The sequence below is a fragment of the Aplysia californica genome, unplaced genomic scaffold, assembly GCF_000002075.1.
Source record: "Aplysia californica isolate F4 #8 unplaced genomic scaffold, AplCal3.0 scaffold00480, whole genome shotgun sequence".
Classification (NCBI taxonomy): domain Eukaryota; kingdom Metazoa; phylum Mollusca; class Gastropoda; order Aplysiida; family Aplysiidae; genus Aplysia; species Aplysia californica.
Genome location: NW_004797750.1, coordinates 470717 through 491673, shown reverse-complemented (window position 1 = coordinate 491673; position 20957 = coordinate 470717). Strand labels below are relative to the sequence as shown.

The following is a 20957-nucleotide window of genomic DNA, read 5'->3' as shown; positions in this document are numbered from 1 at the left end:
TTTTGCTTCGACACTTGTTTTCTCAACTAACAAGACGAACCAGATTTTTTAAAAACACTTTGCAGTGACACAGCCAGCAGTACAAAATACCCCATCTGGTCACTCTGCCAGGAGAGTGACTGCAATGAACTTCCTCGGTCTGGCCTGGCCCACCAGGTGACCGGAACGGATTCTTCTTCTTCTTCTTCTTCTTCTTCTTCTTCTTCTTCTTCTTCTTCTTTTTCTTCTTCTTCTTCTTTTTCTTCTTCTTCTTCTTCTATCCCTTGGTTGAGGCAACCGTTGGGGCATCACTGCATCTGAAAACCAGCTCTCGCCTTTTATCTTTTTCCTCTGCTTTCCTCAGATTGTCACCCATCGTCTTTCCTGTCCACTCTGTAATGTTGTCCTCCCATCTCCTTCTCTGCCTTCCTCTCTGTCTCTTTCCTTGTACGGTTCCAAGTAGGATTGTTTTGGCAAGTCCTGTGGATCTTGTGACATGCCCATACCATTTTAATTTTCGTCTCTTCACAGTGGTCAGTAGATCTTCATGCAGCCCCACTGCGTTGGTGATTGTGTTTCGTACCTCAGCATTTGAAACGTGGTCTTTGTACGAGATGTCAAGGAGTCTGCGGTAACATCTCATCTCTGTGGTCTGAATCCTTTTCTCTAATTCTGCCGTCAGCGTCCACGACTCGCAGGCGCATAAAAATATTGAGATTACCAGTGAGCGCATCAGTCTGAATTTTAGTTGGGCGTGATGTTTCTGTCCCTCCAAATAGGCTTCAGTTTTGACAGCGCAGCTGTTGTTTGTGCGATTCTGGAGAGAATTTTTGGTCTTGAACCTTCATCTGAGACGATTGATCCAAGGAACGGATACTTTAGGTATAAAGGGATCAAGTAATGTTACACTAATACTAAGAGAGTTCGGTTTATTTTCTACCTTTACTGTCGTTTTGAGTAAAGAGAAGTACTTTGACTTTCAAACAATACCACTAACAACAGTCATTTAGCAAAGAGAAATTCAAGATGGACACAGACAAAGAGGATAAGCAAAGAGAAACGGTTGACTTTCCCTTTTAGCCTTTTATATTACGTGTACTTCCCCAGAAAGTTTCCGCTAAACGCAATTTTGAATGATCTCACTCATGGTCAATGTCCTTGTTCATGATACATACATGTAATAACTCGGTCCTTTCAACACGCAAACAGGGGGCTAACAACACTTTTGGCGATCTCGTCGAAGTAAACCCCCTGCCCCCCCCCCCCCCCCATTTAAAAAAACAACAAAACAAAACAACAACAACAAACAAACCCCACACAAACCCCCAGTCCCCTTTCTATTCAGACTGCTTGCCTCCTTGTGTGCAACATCCGGGGTCACTGTCCGTGGGGTGGGGGTCACAGCGGGGCTACATCCATGTCTTACAAGTAGGCCAACAACGTGACCAGTGGCGGTGGGTAGTGAAGGGCTCACGGGCTTGAGCCCCTAACCCCTCCCCACCCACCACCACCCAACTCTATCCCAAAGCAAAGGAAAGTTTCTCCATAATGAAATAAGCAGTTGAAACCGTTATGACCGCACGCAATGAACACAGAGTGATCAACTTGGCGGCTTGCTCGCTTATCCAATCACTGTTGTCCCCGCTTACAACTATAGTAACCCAGCAGCCAATCAAATGTCTTTAGGGCTCAGTAAAGACGAGCCCTTTTCCCACAGTCCGTCCTTAATGAAACTCTTCTTGTAAAAAGGTTGAAGATTGGGGAAAAATAACATTGTACCGAGGGCTCACGCTCTCCTAGCCCTGACAATGGGGTGAAAGTTTACTACACACTTTCCCCTACTGACACAGATACACATGCGCTCATTGGTTCTTTGTTGGGTGAGTTCAACTTTCTCGACTACACGGCCTAATCCAGCTCAAAGAAGTATTATGTTTGAAGTGCTGTGTGTTCATGTTTGTGTTCGTGCCGCTGAGATTTAACAGTTATAAATCAGGTCGAACTACTTGTAAGGAAACTTTTTCATCACACGAAAACTAATTAGAGGAAATTTGGAGGTGAATCAGCTTCGTTCCCACCATCAACAAGAATTTAAGTAAGAACAAAGAGATGAAAAACAAAGGCAACTCTTCTCGTTTGAATGGTTCTCAAACTGACGTGGCTCATCCTGAGTATAGAAAAATCATCACTGTTTAATTCTTATTGCTTGCTATTTGGTGGTAAAGAACTGGAAGCAACCTAAGCCCCACCCAAGTTTTGGTCCACCCACTGCCACTGACAACGTCATGAGAACAATAACGGTCACACCCACACAAGAACGCCACACCTGCCCGCCCGCCCGCGTACTGTTCATTGTTATTTTATATCGGAACAGAAAACCCGACCTCCAAAAAACACCACATAAACGGCACGTACGAGATTATAAATGTGTGTCGCGCCTATCCCGAAATGGTGACATTAATTATTAATAGACGGTTTAAGGCTCCAGCCTACATGTATACGTTTCGGGTAATACACACACCGTAACTCTAGAAACCGCTGGATTAAAAAGTTAAAAACGATCAAGGATGTTCTCTTAAGAAAACCCGAGTTCCCAGTTCCCAGGATCGTCCCTGACACATGACACACCCGGTATTACACAATGTGTTGTTTATCTTTGCCCCCTCACAGAAGGCTCAGGTAAACTGACACCGTTCTATGTCCTATCCTTAGCTCCACCAAGGATCCGTTTATTTATTTATCTACTCTAACTTTATTTATTTTGATCTATTTATCTGTTTATAATTCTATTTATTTATTTAAATTTTTTGTTTATTTTCATTTCTTTACTTCCTTTTTTTTTTGGCCCGCGGGGGGGGGGGGGGGGGGGGGGGGGGTGCCTTGTTTTTTTTTTTGCAAAGAAAAACTTGGTCTTTATATTTTTAAAGTTATTGCTAACGTACCTACCAAAACGCGACAAGTTCATACTATTATAATTAAAAATACATAATATTATAATTAATAATACGATGCTCCTGTCTTACTGGAATCGTTTGTAATATTGGTACGATTAACTTGTCGCCTTGTAAGTAAAGCTCGTACATTGTAAATTCGATGCCCAAGTGGAGGAAAACAGTTAGATGATAATGAATGAGGCCTATCTCTGTGCTGAAAAGCAACTTTATAGGTTTACTCCCCTTTCAACATTATAGGTTATTTAAGAAGAGGAGGGACCTCCACATTTAACATCCATCTCCGACATGACCCAGCCAAATGGGCAGAGAGCCCGAGAAACTCCCCCGAACAACTCAAGTTCTGAACGCTTCGATGGGGATTCGAGCCAGGATCATCCGCTCCGTAGTACAACTTTGCTAACGGTACGCCCTCGCTGTACAGATATGTGTTCTCACAACTCAACAACCTGAGTTGGCCCAATACACAGACAATGTTAACACGGCCCGCGGTCTAAAAGGATCTGTATAGACGGATCATATACATATACATGTATGGTTTACATCACAATGCAAATTCGTTTCCGTTAGAAAAACAAAACAAAAACGTAGCTCAAATAATGCTCCCGTGCGGTATAGTGGTTCCGACACAGAACATTATTCGTGTTTATTTAGACACCCCCCCCCCCCCCCCCAAACCCTTTTCAGGGAAAAAAAAGACGAAGAAAAAAAAATAAACAAAATAAAACAGATAAGAATTTTTTTAAAAACAACAACCGCTCCTCATAACAAATGATGTGTTATCATAAAACGAACTTTCCAGCTCTGGAGAATAAAGGCGTGACATGTTTGCTTGTACATGTATATTTAAAGGGCAGGTCAGGTTTGAAAATACATTGCTGTGAAAAATATTATGAACGTATATTTTTAAACATTTTATTATGGAATAAAATTCAGATAACTCTTCAATCACAGAGATCCTCTGTAATTACAGATACACACTTTTATTATGTTATGTAGTGTTTACGGTACCTGTAAAGACGGGCGGTGGGAGGGAGCCATTGGTAGATCCGACTTCTTTACTGTTCCTGTTGTTTCTGCCTGTCTTGCCAAATAAATTTGAACGTGCATTATTTTGTCGATGTGCTTCTCTTTACCCTAGCAAACAAACACACTACCTGAAAGTCTCAACATTTGTTTAAAAAACAAAAGGCCTTAGACAAAAAATTAACAATATATTATATTCTTTTAGTTTAGTTTTAGTAGAGATTTAACGGCGCTCGCAACTGCATAAAGTCATATGAGCCCATAGATGTATGAGCCCCAGAAGATTAGAGGTGTTACAAGAGAGTAACCAACATAAAAAAGAAGGAGGGGAGATAAGGACGATAGATGTTTCATAGGAAAGAAGAAGCAAACCACACCAGAGCACCCGCCAACCATCCACAATATGTTCTTTCAATCTAAAAAAAAAATTTTTAATAAAAAATTCAATAACAATAATATATATATAATATATTGTTTTGTTTACATGCCCCCAAGTGTAATCTTTCATTTCAGCCCTAAAAACAAACCCTGGGACAATAATTTTTTTAATATATTACTTTTTAAATAAGCTTACACAAATGCGGTTAATAAAATTTATTTAATGGGCAGTTTTTGTTTATTGTTTTTTTTTTGGTTTTTTTTGGAGGGGGGGGGGGGGGAGATAAGTTACTAAGATACATGTAGAAACGCACCCATGCAGGTTATCGCAACATATTTTTCCATGTTTGTTCATCTGCTAAAGGGAATGCCCCCTGTACGGGCGTGTTGTCTCGAGTAGTGTATAATGATAACATTATGTAAATATATAGACAGAAAAAGTGCTGACTACCCCAGTTCAACTCTGACCAGCTGTTGAACTTTTGTGAACGAAACTTTTGCACAGACAACATAATTACTCTTCACACGTTTTACACTACATGTGTATATATATATATAATGTACTGTACGCAAAACCGACCATTTCGCAGGATGTCGGTGGTGAAATAGAAAAGTGACGGCCTCTCAAATTACTGGAAAGTCCAACAGGACGTAGTTCGCTAGATTGTATGTACAACATTGTAATTGAAGCTGTTTTACGCCCCTGTCGACACAATTTAACACGTGGCGTCGGTGGCCTAGTGGTTAGGCTCTCGGACTCGCAACCGTAAGGTCGTGGGTTCGAATCCCGTCAGGGGCCCGACGTTGTGTCATTGGGAAAGGCACTTTACACGAATTTTCCTCACTTCACCCAAGTGGGAATGGGTACCCGGCTATAGACAGGGAAAGATCTTGTCAGTTTGTTAGTGTTTGAGCGCTGAATCAGCTGCTTGCGGTGTATGCTTCCCGGGAAGCTGAGAATGTTTCGGAGTGTTCTATGGTCTATTGGGGTAATAATATAGTGTAAAGCGCATATAGCCTGCTGTTGAGCGGGGATATGCGCTATACAAATGCTATCTATTATTATTATTGTTATTATTTTATGAAGGAAAACTGGCTGTATATCCCTTCCTGCTAGGGCTAATACTAGTTAGGGCTGAGGATTCTCTCAGCAGACAGATATGGAAATGCATTGTAAAATGTAACAACAAACATGTATACTCGATAAAAGAAAATCCTCTCCTCACGGGATTCGAACTCAGGTCTTCTGTGTGCCACGGCAAAGTACCTAACCGTTCCCCACAGACGCCTGTGTTCGATCACGAGCACCAGAGATTTGTTTGTTTATTTGGGTAAAAAGAAACGCATCGACACAATAATGGTCATTTAGTGCCGGGGAATAAGTAAGAGTAGACGGACAGACATTACTACAGAAACAGCAGAGGGAAAGTGAAGAAGTAGGTCCGACCAGTGGCGCCCTCCAACCACCCGCACACAGATTTCTTGTTTGCTGTTTTTTTGCACTTCTGTGAACACGACCTAGACCTACATTACAATTTGTAGGCCTATAGTTTTTTTATAAGTTCAATTTTAGTAAGGTTTTATTTTTACGGCGCTCGCAACTACATAAGGTCATACGAGCGCCAAGGGGTGGATGTCAACGGAGAGATATATAAGGAAGATAGATTAATGATAGGAAAGGAGCAAACCACACCAGAGCACCCGCCAACCACCCACTGTGCGAGTAAAGCTTGTTTGTGAAGTGAAGAGGAGCACATCGACGCGATACCGGCCATTAATTAGTACAGGAGGAAAGAAACTTTCTCTGAGAGTCAAAACAAAAAACAAAGGTAAAGAAAAGACGTGGTACCTACCAACGACGCCTTCTGAACACTAGAGAAGAAAGAGGAAATGAAAGCAGAGATAACGCTAACAGTACAGGACTAGTGCACAGGAAGAAGTTTGTTTTTGTTTAAGTAGAGGTTTTACGGCGCTCGCAACTGCATAAAGTCATATGAGCGCCAGAAGATTAGATGTGTTACAAGGGAGTAACAAACATAAAAAAGAAGAAGGGGGAGATAAGGACGACAGATGTTTGATAGGACAGAAGAAGCAAACCACACCAGGGCACCCACCAACCACCCACTCAGGAAGAAGTGAAAGGAGAACAATTATTAATTTTAGAGAAGACAATTTTTCGACGCTGTGAGGGTTCGCACCGGCCGGGGACTTTTTAAAAAGAGAGCGCCCCCCTCTCAATGTTGATGGGAATACCCCAAGACTGGCGAGACAAAGCCTTCGGTTAGCACTAGCAGATGTCCATTGTAAGGACGGGTCAGTCTCAGTGGCGACTTGGCTGTATTAGGTCTACTGTGTCAAGGAAAGACGATGTAACAGGACAGAAAGCTTCAGAGGGAGGGGGATACGCGGGGGGGGGGGACTCAGAGAGGGGAGGGGAAGGGGGGGGAGAGAGAGAGAGAGAGAGAGAGAGAGAGAGAGAGAGAGAGAGAGAGAGACTCAGAGAGAGAGAGAGGGGGAGAGAGACTCAGAGAGAGAGAGAGAGAGAGAGAGAGAGAGAGAGAGAGAGAGAGAGAGAGAGAGAGAGAGAGAAATAGAGAGAAGAAGAAGAAGAAGAAGAAGAAGAAGAAGAAGAAGAAGAAGAAGAAGAAGAAGAAGAAGAAGAAGAAGAAGAAGAAGAAGAAGAGAGAGAGAGAGAGAGAGAGAGAGAGAGAGAGAAAGAGAGAGAAAGAGAGAGAAAGAGAAGAGGGGGGGGGGGAGGCGGTGGAGAAAACAGAACAGGTTTCATGATCCCTTCAAGACTAAGCTCTGAATTCCACACCCACCTCCAGTAGGAGAGTGACAAGTAGGAAGACAGTCTACTTGCAAACTCCAAAAATAATCCAAAAATACAAGAACACCCTATTCGGAATTTGAACGAGGGCCATCTACAACATATCCCAGCGTGCTACCAACTCAGCTAAAGGCACACCCCCGGCACCTGCTTCTCATTGGGTAAAAAGTTGTTCCTGCATCCGATCCGGACATTGGGGATTGCCTTGTTGGTGAGACAACTTCCTGGGTCTTTGGCATTGTGGTAGGGTGGCCAGTTCCTTTCCACGCCGCCTTTACTCCCCCAACTAGAAGTCAGGTACCCATTACCGCTGAGTGGGCAGGAGGGGGTGGAAAAATCTGTGTCAGAACCGAGGCTCAAACCCGGACTTTCCACTTCGGAGACGAGCGAACTAACCGCTCCGCCACCGCAGCACCCTCTTCTCATTGTGTACATAGAAAAATATAGTAACGAATGAAAAAAGAAAAAAAAGCCTCTAAAAAAGCAAAATGAACACAGCAACGTTAAGGTATACAGCCCACTTTTACTCCCCTGATTGATATACAGTATACATCATAATAATATTAGGATCCACAATCTAGCCAAATACGAGTCAACATTATTGTCATGCATCATTGCAAAGTAACATAAACCAACAACGGTATATAAAAGCATATGAGAAAACAACACACAAAAAACTCAAAGGGACATACAAATTGTCTCAGTCAGCTCTTACTCAGTTCCTAACATTCAAACATCCTGATCAAAACTGAAGACATTTTTTCCCTATGATGACAGACCAAAATGTTAGGCACAGCAGGTGAACTTGGATTTTATCCAAGGATGATTGATGTAAGGGCACATGGAAAAAGGGACTTGAACCTACAGCCAACAGAACATTATTCTTTGTAAAACGTTTGCCAGTTTCAACATGTTACAACAACATGATAAAGTTAGAAAACAGATATGGGCATGAGAGGTTCACATTCTGTATATATATATATATACGCAGGCTGTTTTTTTATACCCCAACTGACACACTGTGCCAATCCAGGCTGAGAGGGATACAATACTCCAGCTAACAGACGGAGACACTCAATCAACATCTCCCTCCACCAACCCTGGTAGTGAACTCCCATTCTGTTTTATGTTTTAGTAGCGGTTTTACGGCGCTCACAACTGCATAAGGTCATATGAGCGCCAAGGGGTGGATGTCAACAGAGAAGTCTTTACAGGGAATCAGACTTACTCTGCTCACCTCTCTAGCTTCAACAGCACAAAGTCTGCTTCGACTATCAAGGCACCCTGGGAATAGCGGGTCACAAGAGTGTGACAAACATACAAAAGAAGTAGAGGAAAATGAGGATAGTAAGGATTAGGAAAGAAAAAGCAGCAGTTCCCTGTTGTAGTTCAGGCACAGTTATGAGCATGACATGGTTGGATCAGCCCATTTACCATTCTATCGTGCATTAGAACGAGAAATGTCCCCCCTTTGGGAATGGCCTAAAGACACTTCAGCCAGTGGCACCGCCCCGGGGGCTGACTCCCATTCTGTGTGCGATGGTGAAGCACCTAATCACTACACCACAGACGCTGGTATGGGCAACAGATCCAACAACCAAGTGCACATGTCCTTATCATCATACGAACCAGCAGCACTAAAAATAACGAAAAAAATGCCATAACTTTAAATGATAACTCATTGTGACATTGGCTGTAACATTTCATCTGGTCACTAACAATGGTAGATCTGTTGTGACAAATGTAAAAGATTTTTACACATGCGCAGGTCCAGGCCAGTGTGTAAGACAAGAAGTGCATCAGTAAACTTTTCCACCTTTTTCACAGTCCACTCTCAAATCTGTCATGGTTTAACATCAACTTTCAACTCTCCTAAAATGTAATAGTAAAGGTTTAATGCCCTCATCAACACATTTCTAATCAGTTTGGAAAGTTTTTACAGCGCTTGAAAGTGAATAAGGGTCATATGAACGCCTGGAACACAAGGCTGCCCCTAGGATGCAGGCACCAGGTTTGCCTCTGCCCCTCCCCGGACCTGGGCGGAGTGGGACAAAGCGGACAGAAGGAACCACTAGAGGACAGGACAGGTCTTCCCAACACTGGAACTGAACTCTTGAGTTCTCTGTGCAATGAAAAAGAGCCTAACAGCTGCACCACAAACGCCTGTCGTCACATCTCCCAAAAAAGCACAAACATCTTCCTCAGACAACTGATAATCATACCAATAGAAGGAAAAACTTTCCATTTTCAGCAAACTGAATCTTAAAAATTCAAATGTCAGAAAAGCTATAAATTTTGATATGACGAAAAAGTTAATCTCAAGCCAAAGTAACAAACTGCTAATCTAAACATCACAGACAGTTGACAGCTTGCAGGGCATCAGTTTTGTGGGGCAACAAGACAAAAACCTTCATACTTGCAAGCAGCAATGTCAAACCCTAAAAGTAACAATAAATTCCACAGAGTTTACAACAAACAACTGTTCCCAAATTCACTGCGTTGTATAATATAATGCCCCCTACATTTTGGAGAGGTGGTGTATTGACAAGTCAGTCACGCAGTCAACCAGAGAAAACAGTGGATTGTACCAACAGAATCCTGAGAGGTACAACCGCTTCTGACACACAAATTACATCACACCTGGCTTTGGTTAATAAATTAATGGACAATAATGAACAACTACACTTTCGAGTCCACAACAAAAATCTCCATAAAAACAAATTTCAGATCATGAAACAATATGGCTTAGATCTATATTGGATTTACGAGATCAACAAAGTGATTTCTCACTATGAAATGTATTAAGAAACAATTTTACAGTGTCAGTCAACAGATCAGGCTGCGAGATTCTTGGAACACAATAAAATAGATCTTCCTTATTCAACGTGGCGTGCAGGAAGAAACAGAAAAATCTGAGTACTTGACCTGGGTGAGTTACTGCGTCAGCTGGTGGCAAAGGCCAGGAGAAGGGACTTGAAAAAAAAACAACCAATCCCTAGACAGTTACTTGTTCGAATGAGGTACATGGTAGAATGCAAGTTTGTTTATTTTCGGGCCCTACAAATATTCCTTGATCAATATCAGACTGTGTAAAAAGATATCAATACAGCCCTGGTGAGGTTGTCTATTAAAAAACAAGGGTCTGTGAGGCTCAAAAACCTGCATCACAGACCAATGTTTTTGAGCAGGATGAATTTCTTGTTTGACGATGATCATGATGTTCCCAAGGAGTGATGTACCTCATTATTCAACTTTTGTTAATGTCTTGTTTGTCGATGATGATGATGATGATGTTCCCAGGGAGTGATGTACCTCATTATTCAACCTTTGTTAATGTACAACTCAAGCCAATAAACTTGCTTGTACTTGTAGCCCTCATTTGTTCAGGGACATCAACCATGAGAGTGATGAGAAAATACAATCCCACATTTGTCGTAGTACAATCAAAATCCTCCTTGAGGTATCGACACAACAGGCAACACAGACACAACATCACCAGCCTTAGTTTGACACCCCGTTGATTGTCTCAAAAACACCAAACAACAACCACATAACGATTCATTACATATCCACGCTTTACTTTTATTGCATGCAGCTCGAGGGCTTTTGTGACACAGCTTGTAGAAGAAAAACAAGTTATGAGATGCACCTTGAAAATAAACCAACAAACGTGTCTCTGAACAACCAGCTGAAACGGACTCGAAATCTCTGATGATGACGGGAGATTCTTCTTATGAGGATTCAATCAACATACAATGGGTCCACAGCTCTAATCATATTCTGGTTTTACCAGAGAAGAAAAAAAAAAGAATAAAAACTTGTTCAAACAAAAGTTTCATATACGTGAGGCAGCGTGGTGGAATCAGGCTCTCGTCAAAATAATCGAAGTGAAGAAATTTCCATTTTTCCGCAGGTTTGTGAATTTTTTTCAAATTTTTGTTTTTTGGCTCAACACCTTTCATACCAATTAAAGAACTCATTTATGTGTGGATTTTTCTGAAAAACGTTGATTAAAGGTACAAAAAATGTAAATTTTTAGTTACCACGGACTCTTAAGCTAAGGATATAACTAATCTTTGGCGGCTATTTTCTCATTAATTTTACCTCTGAAAATAGGTGAACCCCACCTCCTTCTTTCGCACATATCTCGACTTGTTTTCAAGATAAATGAATATTTTTTTCATCTAAATAAAGACAAGTAAACAAGCTTTAAGATGATACCAATAACTGTACATGCTCAAAAATTGATGAGAGCCTGATTCCACCGCGCTGCCTCACAAATAACATTGGTGAATGTACTAGCGACAGAGTCATTTTCCTGCCCTTGAGAAACAATTTTATCCTCATACAAAATCTGTAAATAAAAACAAAAACAACCCCACAAAACAATTAATAGATAATCTCAATGGGATAAGGTATGGCCACTTTGATTAAAAATGATAATTAGCAATAATCTCCAAACACAAACCAACATGCACTAGACCCTACTAAAATAGCAGATGACGTTTTCACTATCAGCATTTTTCTTCTCCTTTATACACTTTGACCAGAAATCAATATATTAGTAAAATCCCTGCAAGGGAAAAACTGATACATTTTAGTTCAAGATTTTCCTTTGGCAATAAATGTGCAACATTTGTTATCTCATTAATTCAGATTAATGTACACGTATTCTTACATAAATTCCAAAATTGACAACAAAATAGGAAACAGAAGGACGAGGGAACTCTTTATGATTTAGAAGGTGATAATTTTCAAAAAAGATAACAATCGTTCTATCCTGCTCGATGTGAATCGTAGCTTCTTCTGTCACTGTGACATGAGCAGCCCTGCACGGCTGATAGACGGACGTTCAACTTTACAGGCCAAAGACAAAAAAAAGGCAATATCCTCATTCTGACACCAGGAACAATTCATTAACACAGCACAACACAGATCTAAATAAAAACCTTCTCTCAAGGTGTAAAAGAGAACACACAGCATCTCCTGCTTAGATCACGGCAGAAACAATCAAATGCCCACAGTATTCCTGTTTGAACAACAACAAAATGTCAAGACTCCTAAAATACACCCACAGACAAGAGGGTACACTCCGATATGCTTCTTTCATGAGCAGCAACAACAAAATGTCAGCACTCCTAAAATACACCCACAGACAAGAGGGTACACTCCGATATGCTTCTTTCATGAGCAGCAACAACATTCCACAATCCTAAACTACTCTCTCTTTCAGGGAACAGCATTATGCAAACATTCTAAAACATTCCTCTTTATATATTGAATGAACAACTTGCTTACCCACTTGTTGAAAAAATAACAAAAATATGACTTCTCTATCGCAAAGGCAAAAAACCAGGACAGTTATAAAGCTATCACACACAAGTTTTATCAGTAAGTGAGACGTGACCTGCTTGGTACAACAATGTCAGTGAATCTCCACCAAGTTTGCCAACAGTTGAGTAGGTCAAGGTCACATCACACAATTTAGAATTGACCAGGGATCAAGTGGTCTAAATATAAATTTGAATGTCCAGTTTATTTTAATCATAAATACATACACAGAGAACAATACAAAGGGACAAAATTTATTTCATCTAATATACTAACCAATAGTTAACTGTAGCTTTTTTAAAAAAGTTGTCGGGAAGAATTAAAAATATAATCACAAATTAAAAAATTTAAATCCCCCTCATGACATATGTAACAATCTGAAATAAAACATAGATCTATATTTTTTTTTACATATATGTAAAAAAAAAAGCACCCCTTCAGACCCCAAGCAAACATGAAGCGGTTTGCAGAACTTAAACACAAAGTTGAATAGAAGTTTCCCATGATAAAAACAACAGCTTTTTTAGTTTTAGTAGAGGTTTTACAGCACTCGCAACTGCATACGGTCATATGAGCACAGAAGATTAGAGGTGTTACAAGAGAGTAACAAACATAAACAAGAAGAAGGGGAGATAAGGACGATAGATGTTTGACAGGAAGGAAAGAAGAAGCAAACTACACCAGAGCACCCGCCAACCACCCACACAATAGCTTTAACCCTACAGGAACATGCAAAAGCTACCATTACCATTCTACACGCTGAATGCACGCACGCCTGAGCACACTGAACACACACCCCAGCACGCACATGTGTAAACCTAGCATCTGTCACTGAGGCAAGACAAGATGCACAGGTCCTGTACGTTCAGAGCTCAAAGGGTTAAGCAAATGTTTGCTCACTGACCTGGAACGAATCGCTCCGCTTGGACGCACACACATGACAAACGCATTGTAAAAAACTGACAGATATATGAAACGTGACCTTAAACACTGTGGTCTTCCAAAGCCAACCTATAAATATCTAAGCTGCCAGTAGGGAGTCGAACCCACTGACATTTCTCCTTTTCACTTACTAGAAAGAGAAACGCTCAAGTCATTTTTCAGTCAAAGTTAAATGACAGTTGCAGGCTTGCCAACTTTTGAGATAGTGAATTCTGGAATTTTGATTGCGCTGGATAGGCTACTAAAGCTACTAAAAAAAACACCCACACCACAAAAACAGCTCAAACAAACCAGTGGAGAAACAGAGAGAGAGAGAGAGAGAGAGAGAGAGAGAGAGACAGAGAGAGAGAGAGATGAAAAAGAGATGAGAATCTTACAGTACAGTTACTACACACAGCTCTAACACAGAAGCAGCCCCATGTAGACCCCTCCCTGTATCTTTCTAGGAAAAAAAAAATTTGGGGGGGGGGGGGGAGGGTACATCGTGATTTTCAGGAAACTGACATTCCAGGGAAGGTACAGAATGACAATTGCAATTCGCAAATTTCCCTAAAAATTCTGGAAGGTAGGCAAGCCTGCAGTTGCTACAGAATCGGCAGTCAAAAGATCGCGTCCACTAGAACCGATATTAAAAAAAGAAAAAGAAAAAAGACACAAAATATCAGCTTACAGTGGTTGGAGAAATGAATTGTGCATTACTTTCAGTCGACAGTACAAGGAGGCTGGGACGAGTTTTGGTTTAACAAAGTACGTACTATTTATTGTAACGATTCAGTCCAGTTAACGCTCCCAAGGCACAAGTTTTTCATTACACATCGGTCTTCACTGCTGAAAGACACGACTGACATCTTGCTGGCTGGCATTTTTGAAAACATTAACAAACTGATATGGTGATTAACCCTTTGAGATATCTGGTAGGCCTACTCCCCGGTAGCCTCTTCAAAATAGTTTAATCAAATCGTAATTCACATTAAGCAAAAGAAGAAAAACAAATTTTAAATCCCCAAAACCAGCAACTGAAGACCAAAATAATAGTCAATACGGAACCACAACATAGTCACTGACAGTCAACAGCCATAAAACAAATAATAAACAACAAGCAAACACAGCCCCATATCCAACCCTCTCCGCCTTGCTATTACACATTCACAATGTTCAGCCATTTTGTCTTTTGCATCTTCAAACAGTTTTGAAAAAAAAAAATATGTTACCATCTCTTTACCTACAAAAGCAATAATTTAAGTCAGCACCTTCCTATTCGAGTCATAATTTTTTTTAAAACCCAGAAACCTTAAAAATGACAAAAGAGTAACACAGCCATAAGGAATAGTACAGGAACAATTTAACATTACTTTTAAACTCTGTTAGATTAACCAAGAGGCAGGACCTCTCAATCAAAAAAGCTTCATCTCCGACACGACTGAACCAAGGTGGAGAATCCTGAAAGCTCTCCACACATCCCAAATTTAAGAAAGAATGCCTGTTGGAGATTGAAATCAGGATCACCCACACCATAGTTCATCATAATACCTGTATAATCTTTGAGCTAATGGCACAGGTGTGCCCAACATGTACTGGGGGATCTTATACGAGTCGGAACCTCTCTGGAAAGACCCCTCCTTTCGCCATTTCATTTGACATCATTGACAGAACACGTAAGTCAACATCACATCATTGACAGAACACGTAAATCAACATGACATCATTGACAGAACACGTAAGTCAACATCACATCATTGACAGAACACGTAAATCAACATGACATCATTGACAGAACACGTAAATCAACATCACATTTTTGACAGAACACGTAAATCAACATCACACAGTCACTGGGCAAGTCGCAGTCTTTGAACACAAAATAAACCCTTCAAATCAAAGCATTTATAGCTGATATACATCCAACCAACATCCCTGCAAAGCAAGCCTACAAATGGTGACAAGAGAACATTTTCAGGCAAACAGAAACCCATGATATCCTCAGATCACAAGATAACGAGGCATATATGAAAAAAAATATAAAAAAAAAACCCAATAAAAATTTGGAATTGCCACAACCACTGCAATAATATTACACACTTAATTGTGTGTCTAAAAGAAGCTTAGCTTAATGCAACAAAATTAAAACAACTCACTGACAAACCAGTTACCAGTGTCATGACAAAAACGGGTCGACATAAACTTGACAACAGATCTTTCAAAACCCATCGGATAAGTGAGGGAAGCTGCATGAACAACCACAATGGCTATAAAACAATGCACAAGACCCTCTTTAGCAGCATATGTTGAATGAAAAGACAGTTTCTGAAAAGTCCCAGTGAGCTGGAAAAAAAAACCCCACAATCGGTTGAACAAATTGGCAGGCAGCTGCAAGTCTTAATCTTATTCCTGCGGCGACATAGGAAAGAGAACTTTATAGGCAAAAGTTGTCAAATCAATCTTTTTGGCAGCAGAGTAGCTAACAAATCAATCTTTTTGGCAGATTACAGAGATGAAACGACACACAAGCTGAAAGTCTAAAGATGAGATTTTTCCTCATAAGTAAAAAACGAAACAATGTTCTTGCTCATCCAGATCTACTTACCTAAGACTGAGCTTAAAGATCATCAGAAAGCTCTTAATAAGGCAAAGGTCATACAAGTAAAACAAAAGAATGTTAACGAAGAAGGAACAACTGTTGGTAGAAACCTGTGATTGAGCTCAACAACTTTGCATCTTTTTAGTGGAAGACAAAACAACGGATTAAAATTAAAGAAAGAAAAGAAAAAGAAAAGAAAAAAAAGTCTGAATCAATGTAAATGGGTATCATAACAGTACCACTATGACCCTCATCAGACAAGACGAACACAAACAATGGATTAAAGAAGAAGAAAAAAAAGAGTCTGAATCAGTGTCAATTGGTATCATACCAGTACCACTATGACCCTCATCAGACAAGACAAACACAAACAAGCACACACAGCTATATATGGAATAAAGCTCAACTTCAACAATGTTCACAGCTGTTCTGATATTTCCATTTGCGACTAGTCAAAATATTTTTGTTGCATGTAGTTTTGACCTGGAGTTTTTTCAAATCCGTACTGAGAGTACAGTTTGACCAGATGGTCTTTGCACTCCAGGGAACCCTTGTAGCAGTGGAACACCTCGCTCATCACCACAATTATATCCAACAACCTGGGGAGACAAAGGAATGACAAAGTTCTCAACAGCTCTCCAAGAACTACAAGGAATCACAACAAACATGTATGTGTATGTGACAAATAAAAAAAAAATTAGACAGACAGTCACAAACGAGGCACAAAAAAAAATTAAGTCATCTTATTTTTGTCTAAAACTATATCGCCTGGAAAAATCCCCTTGCATCCTGTTCTAAGAGAGTGACAGCTCGCGGAGCGAAAAAGTTAAAAATACAATGTTGGAACAAAGCGTAATTATCCATCTACTGGCACACTTGACATTTAAACATTGTTTTCCCCAGAAACCAGTAATTTCTGACTCAAATCGTTATCCACCGTTACCATTGACATATCGATGGCGTCATTCTCTAACAATGTCACAAGTTTCCTGAAAATTTTTCAACAGGTAAATACAAAACAAAAAAACCCTTCTGCTTTTTTTAAACGATGAGAGAAGACTCAAAAGTTAGCTCAAAGTACTGTAATATAATACCTACAGTGCAAGCTGACTTGTGACATTTATTGAGGACCTGCAGACTGACCTTGGCAATGGTTTCAGAAAAGACAAAGAATTGATCTATTGCTTCCAGTTACAAGGTAAGAGCTTTTTTAGTTTTAGTAGAGGTTTTACGGCACTCGCAACTGCTATAAGGTCATATGAGCGCCAGAAGATTAGAGGTGTTACAAGAGAGTAACAAACATAAAAAAAGAAGGAGGGGAGATAAGTCGATAGATGTTTGATAGGAAAGGAGCAAACCACACCAGAGCACCCGCCAAGTAACACCATCGACATACATGGGCTCTTTACTTGGTGGAGCCCTGCTGCTCACAAAATCATGTCTTTGCCCTTGTGGTAAATCGAGCTAATCCGCAAAATATCTATTTCATCTTTTTAAATTTTTTTATTCGACCAATCCATAGTAAATTATGATCTATTTCATAAAAGTTAAGTCAAATACAAGTCTGAATTTGCACAAATAAAAACCAAAAAAACCTGAACAACCCTTTTCTATTCAATGGAATTTTAGGCTTTTTTTTTTATAGCGCAAGACCACCAAGTTATAGCCCATGTACCAAAGGACAGAGTGAAGAGCCATATGAGCCTCCAAAATGTCTGCCTTGAGAACAGACTAAAACACTCGACGCAGCACAACTCTCTCAAGTCCAGCCATACCAACTTAACCAAAGACACAATATGAGGTGCTGGGATTAGGAGAGCCCTTCTGAAAGGTCTGTCTTTCCTCTCCATAAGTTGCTAGACTTTTCTAACAACAAGAAAGCCATTACTGTGCCCATATGCTTCTTGTAAAATAAAACGACAAATAATTATAAAAATCACTAAAACTAAATGACAGTTCACTTGTGAGGGACTTGACAATTTCCCAACTGAACTTTCATATTACATCACCTCCTAGTAATTCATGCCAACTGGTCTCAAAACTAAAACTGATTGCCAAATTCTCCACCAAAAAAAAAAAAAAAAAGTATTAATCCAAAGATGTGTTGCATATCAACAAACCCTGGCAAATATTCCTATACATAGTGGTTCTATAATCACTTACATTTTTCCCAGCTGCCTTCCTCTGTAAGCGTCATTGATAACCAGATCTTCTAAACGCGCTCTCTGAAAACACAAAATATATACAAGTCAAAATGTATACGCAATAACGAACTGAGGCAAAGACCTAATATAAAAAACTTCTGTCTTCATCCAGTCAAAGGGACAGTAAGGAAGAACAGGAACATATCAAACCATTATTGATAACTATCAAAGCATTATTGATAACTATCAAAGCATTATTGATAACTATCAAAGCATTATTGACAACTATCAAATCATGAACGACAGAGGAGAACTAGAGGTACAAAAACAGATCACAGAAGCAGCCAAAAAAAACCCAAACAACCAACAACTAAAAAAAACAAGCCAAAATCCCAGAACAGTCATAGTCTTTGATGAAATTCAATTTGAACGAAAAGCTATTTTTAGTTTAGTTTTAGTAAGAGTTTTACGGCACTTGCAACACAATAACGTCACATAAGTGCCGATTAGAGGTGTTACAAGAGAGTAACAAACACAAAAAAAAAAGGAGGAGAGAGAAGGACGACAGCTTTTGATCGGAAAGAAGGAGCAAACCACACCAGAGCACCCGCCAACACCCACTGAAGAGGTATTTAAAGTGACTTATCTGCATGAGCAGCTATCTATATCCGAACAAATAGAATGGTGAACTTATCAAGAAGTTATGAGCAAAAAGTCTGAGCTAGGGCGTGACTTACAGCGGTAGCCCCGTGTATAAACTTCTGCTCCACCACCAGTGTGACCGTGCCAACAATAATCCCAAGCTTCACATCTTCTATGACAGTTATAAAGTACGTATCCACACAAGCTTTCATTTTGTTGAATCTCTCTGAAAATGCAAAGAACAAACAATTTCAAAACAAATTCTTACCCTTAACTTTAAAAAAATAAATTATCCTCAATTTTTTTAACGTTTTGTATTTTAGCAAGAGTTTTACGGCGTTCGCAACAGCATAAGGTTACATGAGTGCGCTCCTTAACTTTTTAGTGTCAATTCCAACTAGTTGAGTTGAAGAGCATGGCAAATTGGTGTAGAAATCGGGTGCATTTTGCAAGAGGCAGAAAGAATAATTTGTCAATTTGGGGTAAAAGAAACACATTGGTGCAAAAAAGGCCACACAACAGATTACATTGGTCTGAACAACAAACAAAACTCAAACTAGTTTATATGATAAAATACTTTTAGTTCAGAAAAGAAGAAACATACATCAACACAATAACAGCTCCATGATTCAGAGCAAACACAAGACAGCTATGCCACCTACATCAGGAAACATCAGTGATAAACAAGATTGTACATCTTATCACACATAATTAATTATACAAAATGAGCATAAATACTATTTATAAGTGTAGAGTCTGAAGAAGAACTTTGACTGAAACTAATGTTTGCACACCTCAGCGATATCGCTCAGTAGTAATTTGGTAAATTTGGTGGGCGCCGGGGAACACCCAAGTTGCGACAATGACAAGAATTATTTGCTTTGCTTTGGAAAACATGTAAGTGGGTGGTTAAAAAATGTTAGCCTTCTAAAGGGGGCAAAAGTAGGCCCAGGTTGTAAAAATAAAAAGTTTGACAAGCACTGATTAACAAATCAAACATCATCAAACAACTTCTCAAATACATTTCGCTACCTCAGACATGCAAAGTTTTATCGGCCCAGTACTTAGTTTTGAGAAAATTGATGTCAAAGATTTTGAGTTCAACATCCGGTTAAGCTTTTTAAAAGCAATTTTTTGAATATCTTTAAAACGACTCCGAATAATCTTACGATTTTGGTAGAACAGATAGAACATTTAGTTTTTTAATCTCAAAACGGCCAAAAATGTCAGAAAGAACTTTGTTATCCTGAGGTAGTGATTTATTGGAAAACTGCAAGACACTGAAACAAGAGGTACTGACCAGTAAATCGCTCTTTTGACACCTCACCCACCGCTGTTAGTTGACTCAGTAATTCCATGTACCCTGAACAAAAAACAGAAAATGGTAAAAAATTTTATAAAAATAAAAGAAAAAAAAAAAGACATTTGTGGGTTCAGCCGCAAAACACTGTTAGTGACTTTGAAGAACAGGAAGCAAATTGCCATTTTCTTCTCACCTTTACTTCACAGAGTGAGAAATTAAACTGAAAATAAAAAATAAATAAGAAACTAAAGTATTATAAAGTCATAAGCAGAATAATTAAACTTCAACAGTATTTCTACCACTTTATCAAAATTCAAATCATCATGCACTTACAATGCGTTTGTGTTATAACGCGGTGAAATCAGACGCTCATCAATTTAGGGCATGTGGAGCTATTGGTATCATCAAAAAGCTTGTTCATTTGTCTATCTTTCAATTAAAAAAATAACCGTCTATCTAGAACAGAAGTCGAGATATTTGCGATTGAACGAAGTGGGGGTCATGGGGTCATCCAGTTTCAGACAAAAGGTTAGGGAGAAAGATCAACATATTTCAGTAAATATCTCACAAAATCATGTTTTTAATAGGACATAAAAGATGTTGGGCCAAAAAAAACAAAATTTGATAAAAATTGCCAAACCAGCTGGCATTTGTTTCTGACCAGCTTAATCAACATTGACTGACATTCCCAATACACAAATGTTTCTCTCAGTGCATATCTTTGGTGATCATGCTGATCAGAATCAAGAGGCTATTGTATCATAATCAGTGCATGTGCGTGTGTGTGTGTGTGTGTGTGTGTGTGTGTGTGTGCTTGTGCAAATTTTTTGTGGGAGAGGAAGAGAGAAAGAAA

General features: G+C 39.6%; 1 protein-coding gene across 1 annotated transcript in view; it reads right to left on the bottom strand.

Annotated features, from left to right (window-relative positions):
* Positions 1-11696: 11696 nt before the first annotated feature.
* LOC101852644 (glucosamine 6-phosphate N-acetyltransferase) overlaps positions 11697-20957 on the bottom strand; it is a 16428-nt gene continuing 7167 nt past the window's right edge. Inside the window, exons 3-6 of the mRNA XM_005105602.3 lie at positions 20102-20164; positions 18897-19027; positions 18179-18240; positions 11697-16614 (exon numbers count right to left, since the gene is read on the bottom strand). Of these exons, the coding sequence (XP_005105659.1) occupies positions 16464-16614; positions 18179-18240; positions 18897-19027; positions 20102-20164 (407 nt within the window). The 3' untranslated portion in view covers positions 11697-16463. The remainder of the gene's footprint in view (positions 16615-18178; positions 18241-18896; positions 19028-20101; positions 20165-20957) is intronic.